The 6,000-nt window shown below is 34.3% G+C and overlaps 1 protein-coding gene across 2 annotated transcripts in view; it reads left to right on the top strand.

Annotated features, from left to right (window-relative positions):
• Positions 1-3,842, top strand: part of PAPOLA (poly(A) polymerase alpha) — a 97,634-nt gene extending 93,792 nt beyond the window's left edge. For both annotated transcript variants that reach the window (XM_077819336.1, XM_077819337.1), the window contains exon 22: positions 1,671-3,842. In XM_077819336.1, coding sequence (XP_077675462.1) covers positions 1,671-1,766 — 96 coding nt within the window. In that variant the 3' untranslated portion in view covers positions 1,767-3,842. The remainder of the gene's footprint in view (positions 1-1,670) is intronic.
• Positions 3,843-6,000: the final 2,158 nt, after the last annotated feature.

Raw genomic sequence — 6,000 nt, forward strand, 5'->3', positions numbered from 1 at the left:
GTCTTGCTGCATCTGTCACCATATTTCCCAGTTTGATCTGCTTTGCACAGAGTAAGTCACAGAAGCGTGCTCCGCATTATTCCTGTCAATAATTCAAAAGCTCTGGAAAGTTTGGCTAACATGAGCCAAAAAATAGGAGTAAACTGAGGGAAAAGCACAAGAAAATGTTTGAAGTGAATAAAAATACAACAGCTATTGTGTACTGTCTGAGCTCTGAGAAGAAAAGGAGTACTTGTGGCACCTTAGAGACTAACAAATTTATTTGAGCATAAGCTTTCGTGAGCTACAGCTCACTTCATTGGATGCAACCGATGAAGTGAGCTGTAGCTCACAAAAGCTTATGCTCAAATAAATGTTAGTCTCTAAGGTGCCACAAGTACTCCTTTTCTTTTTGTGAATACAGACTAACACGGCTGCTACTCTGATGTCTGAGCTCTGTTTCTGTTACACTCACTGCCATATCCATCACTACTACCTTCTTTCATTTATATGGGAAGGTCAGTAAACACAGTAGTCATGGTAATGTGCACTGTTTTTCCCTGTGCACGGAAAAACTTGTGTGAATTTTGACCATCTGTACATGTAAGAAATAAACATTCCTAATAAATTCTGAGCAGCACAAAATAACTTGATCACCATGATGTCTAAAGCAATATGGTCAGGAGAGGGGCAACTGAAAATTATTTTAAATAAAAATTTGACAATTAAGTATAGGAAATACAAAGTTTTTTAAGCATATTGGTAATTTATATCCTTTTTGTTCATAATTAATGTTTGGATTCCTGTGTTCTTTGGTTTGCTTCCTTGTTTTGTTTTATACTAATTAGTTGTGCTGCATTAGTTTTAACTTTCTTTAATATTTTTCATTTTTTTCCACAAACGAGGAGAAGCCAACTTGATTAATCTTCTTCTCAGCTTATAACGTTATAAACTGAGATCATTCTTATTGCCATCAAACACTATTATACTATTTGCAGTTCTTTAATATGGAAAGCGTAACTGATACGTTTGGCAGCACAAACTTTCTGGTAAATCTTTTAAATATAGACACAATATAATCAATTAGAATTTTTAGATGTAAACAATTTTTAAATTCTTACTCAGCAGTATGAGCATTGATTTTTCAAGTGTGTGGTTTAGTTTGGTTTCATGAACAAACCATAAAATCCTGTAACTTTCAGTATCAGCAGTGTAGATTCCTATTTCTGAAATAGGAAATTATGATAAATAGGTTCCAGTTGTATTTCCTTGTGCCTCCACAAGTGGGGTGGGGGGGTCTCAGATATCAAATAGTTTAAAGCCATCCTAAAGAAGAATGAAAATCTCGGATAGCATTTGTAGGACTCGTGCAATAAACCTATGTGTGGGAGTTTTTCAAGTGTGTTATAGTTGAGCTCTATTTTTCTTATTTCTTCAACTTGTAGAAAACTAAATGCGTGCTATGAGAGGGACTATTATAAACATTCTTTCCTTAACTATCACATTTTCTGTTGCCTAAGAAAAGTTGTAATTAACGCTATTTTTGGTATATATTTCTGAATACCCTATCAAAATATATTACAACATAAACCTTTGAAACCTGGTGCTCAGATATTTGGTTTTTGTTAAACTAATATTTTTTGAGAATTAAAATACATTTAAAATTTTTCCTTTTTCCTCTTTCTTGTCAGAAAACACCTAGTACAGACCTTTCAGATATCCCTGCTCTCCCTGCAAATCCTATTCCTGTTATCAAGAATTCAATAAAACTGAGATTGAATCGGTAAAAACAACCTCAGGGGTCCATAAACAATATCTGCCAACTCAACCTGTTGTCTTCTAATGCTAAAAAAGGAGAATGGAGGGTGCAAGACTAGAACATGACTGCAAATGGATTTAGGTATATTTTGTGCACTTCCCTGACTGGGCTGTAATCACCACCTCTTTGGAAGTCCAGGTTAGTATGTGAAGCCAGGAGTACTTTTAATGTGTTAGCAACAGTTGCATTAAATATTTCGAAGGATTACTGCCTTTAAAAACAAACATGAACACTATTTGTAGCCATAATTGACATTCTGATTGGATTTATGTTTGATGCATTGTTTGAAAATTTTGAGCTAAAACTGGCAAAAGAATCCCTTAAATGCACTTTTATGTACCTTTTTTATTGGAGTACGACTAATTTTAGATATTCAACTGATATTTTCATTTTTATTGAAGAGATTCTTCAGTACTAGTAATCTGCAAATTGGATAACATTCTATGATATACTGTGCATTGAAGACAAAGTGTACAGTATATCTAGTTAAATTACCATCAAGCAGCAGTAAACCTTTAAAATAAAATGTCAAATCTTGAGGTTACATGACATATGTTGAGAAAATAATTGGGAAGCATTTGGAATTTGATGGGACATGATTAAGATGTGATCTATTTTTATTTATAGGATTATTTTATGGTGCATACAGATCAGCGATCAAACAGCAAATACACTTTTCTTTGACCTAATCAAACTCCTTACTCCCTTGCTGATCCCCTTGCCATATTTCTTGGAAAAAGCTTTTGTGTTTAATGTTTTTTGCAGCTTTATGCACAAAATAGGACAACGGTCAAAAATAAATGCTCTTTTTTTTTTATGCTATTAAAACTCATGATGTTACATAAACCCAATACTTTGGGCCCCAAAGGCACAAACACCAAATTTTGTCCCATTGCTAAAACTTCAGAGTGAATAAACTGTGCCTGTGAAGCATAACACCTGTCTTGATGGCCTTTTGATCACTAAATATAAGATAATTTTTGTACACTCCATAAAAGTCCTGTCTGCATTAAAACATTTCAAATTTTAAATATAAAGGCAAGAAAAAATCCCCAACGATTTTAATCTTTTTTTATTTCTAGATGGCTTATCAAAAATAGTAGTTTTACATACTGAACAACACTGAATTTTTAACAATCATATTTCTAGAAAGCACTTGACATCTAGCAAGCTCTTTACTCCTCCTACTTTTTTGTTCTGTAGTCCTAGCAAAAAAGGATTAGCGGTAAATCTTTTCTTTAAAAGAACTGAATCTCTCATGATTAAGCAGCAGAACATCAGTGTTTAGGAAATGTGAGGGATGTTGGTGATAACACCAGATGTAGATAACAAACTTTGTTGTTATTACTTAGTCTGAAAAACTGGGATGGTAAAAATCATCCTTCCCATACTTTCTGATTAGCATGTTTTATGAATTTCCTCCTCCCATTGTGCTCCATCCTATTACATGTGCTTCTTCCATGTTAAAATTAAATTACTTACACACTGTCCCCATATCCTTCTAAATTAATTTTCCAAAGTCAGAGTGTAGCTTACTTTTTTCCTTAGGCTGTGCAGTAACTGCGGTTTTTCTTTTTGCCATTTGTCTAAGATGTCTAGTATACAATATTTCTCTTTCCCTTGCCCTGTGCAGCCTGCTGTCATCCACCTCGAAAAAGGTTATACTAACAATTGAAGTGTACAAGGTGTCTGTGTATTTTGTGTAGTTATGGAGTTTAGATCGAAATTGCCAGGCACAAATTTAGTTTTGTCATTTTGTTTACACATTGGGAAATCTTTTTTTCATTTTATTAAACATTTCATGTAACTGCACCCAAGTTTTGCCAAGCTGGAAACTTGGAATCTTTCTGTATAGTGACTTTTTAATTCTAGTTTTCATAACCTGGAGATCAGACTGTTGCTTTCGCATGATGTACGTAGTGTCTCATGACTGGAGTTTGCTTTGTTTTATAGTATCTGTACTCCTTGTATTTTTCAAGAGCTATTTTGTAAACAGATGATGTATTTCTCCATTGAAAACACAATAAAAAACAGCACAATCCCACATTTGCCTGATTTTCTTCAAATATCCAAAATTGCTTTTCCTGTTTGTTTTTATTCCAGACTTGTCAGTTAAATTACTTAATTGTTTCTGCTGATATAGAATGCAATGCGGCCTGAAAAGAACAATGCACTTTTAAATTGAGTCTGGATTTAAAAAGTGGCATTTAGCAGCATGCTAAATCTTAGTCTGTTTTTAGAAGAGAAATGTAAATTGCTATTTTCTGTAGTCGTTTAGTTTTTAAAAGAACAAATCCATTTGAATAGCACCCCTTTCTTGTTCCCTGATTTGGGTGCCTGCCTCAAAATCTTAAAGGCTGGAGTAGGCAAAACTAGAAAAATAGCATATATAATCAGTTTACATAGACTATTTATTTTTTTTAAATTACAACTTTAAAAAGCTTGAACTAACTTTTTATCCTCTAAGGCAGTGGTGGGCAACCTGCGGCCCATGGGCCACATGCAGCCCATCAGGGTAATCTGATTGCAGGCCGTGAGACATTTTGCTGATGTCGACCATCCGCAGGCATGGCCCCCCGCAGTTTCCAGTGGCCGTGGTTCACTGTTCCCAGCCAATGGGAGCCACAGGAAGCGGCAGCCAGCACGCTGATGGGCCGCAGGTTGCCCACCACTGCTCTAATGTAAAAATATTAACTGAAACCATCATGGTATACTCTGTAAAACGCACCACGTTTCCTGTCTTGGAAGCAGTTCATTATATAAATTATCAGCAGATGGCACTGTTTCTCTTGTTTTTCTTCCACTGACTCCGACATGCACTGAAACTACAAATTCAAAAGGTGCCAGTAGCTGTGCGTCACTTGATTGATCTTATTAGCTTTAAATCCAGCAAACATTTAGAAAGGCAACCTAAATTTGACTTAAATTTGTACTGTTAGTACTGTGCTTCTAATATAAATGTCTCCTAATTTCCACAACTAGGTGGCTTTTGGGTATGTTAGTTTGAGTTAGGCTTCAGTGAACTAATGATTGCTAGCTAAAATTTTGCTTTTATATTGTGCATCAGTGAGTGCTCTAGACCTCTATTTTACACTATTTCTTATCACACCTTAGCATTGCTTCTGGTGGTAAGTGAGCAATAGCTTTAAGTAGTAATCAGAATATAAAAAGAAAATCACTAAATGTACCCTGAAAGATCTAACTGTTCTGGAGCTTCATTTTAAATGCTATGTAAAACAAACAGATCTACAGCTGAAATAAACAAACACACTTGTGAGAGAGTACAGTCTGGACTTGACTTCACTTTAAGCCAAAAGCTACACTTGTCCATACTCATATCCCAGCTAAATTTAACAGTGAAAGGAAAATAGCTTTTTGGTATGTAAATATTTGTTCCTTTAGTTTTTCTTCCATTTACATTCTTGGAAAATATGTGACTACTTATAAAAGAATTCTCACATGTTCAAATGGTCACTACAGCTTAATCATTTTAATTCCTTGGGATTGTCCACCTGAAAAGCAGCTGAAGTGTTTTATGTCTTGTGGTCATTACTATAGGTAAACAAACAATTCATTGGAAGTCACATTAAGTAAATCTCCACTTCTACACCCTTCCATAAAAATAATAAAGAATACGCCCTGTAGGTGCATGTTTTCAAAGATCCCAGCATTCATGCTATAGAACATAGTAGCAATAACCATTTTTTTAGTTTACTTTAATCACCTTTAAAGATTTTTTTAACTGTTTACTAGAAACAAAGCACAGATTTGTTGATAGAGGCAGATGCAATTTCATATGTCTACAAAGCTCAAACTAATATTTGAAATATCTATAAACATCAAACATTTGCCACTGTCATCACCAAAAAAATTAACTTTGATATCAAACTTCAGAGTACATGGATTATTATTTAAAAACAATACAGTGAACTACTGTTGGATATCTCATTTGTTTTTTTATATTTAAACTAATGTTTTTTTAATAAAGTTTAGTCGTATTCTGTTTTTACTATATTCTGTAATGTAGTTTTTCGGGCGGGAGTGGGGGTTTCACATCTAGAGAGTTGTCCAGTCACATTCACAAAATTATTCTGCATGTCTGTGTATACATAAGTCTAGTATTGTAGTGGAATGTTTCTAATTCATCTAAGTGCAAGTAAGAAGCTCCTACACGTGTTTTAATGAAAAACTAACAAAATAAG

The sequence above is a fragment of the Eretmochelys imbricata genome, chromosome 6, assembly GCF_965152235.1.
Source record: "Eretmochelys imbricata isolate rEreImb1 chromosome 6, rEreImb1.hap1, whole genome shotgun sequence".
In the NCBI taxonomy this organism is placed as follows: Eukaryota; Metazoa; Chordata; order Testudines; family Cheloniidae; genus Eretmochelys; species Eretmochelys imbricata.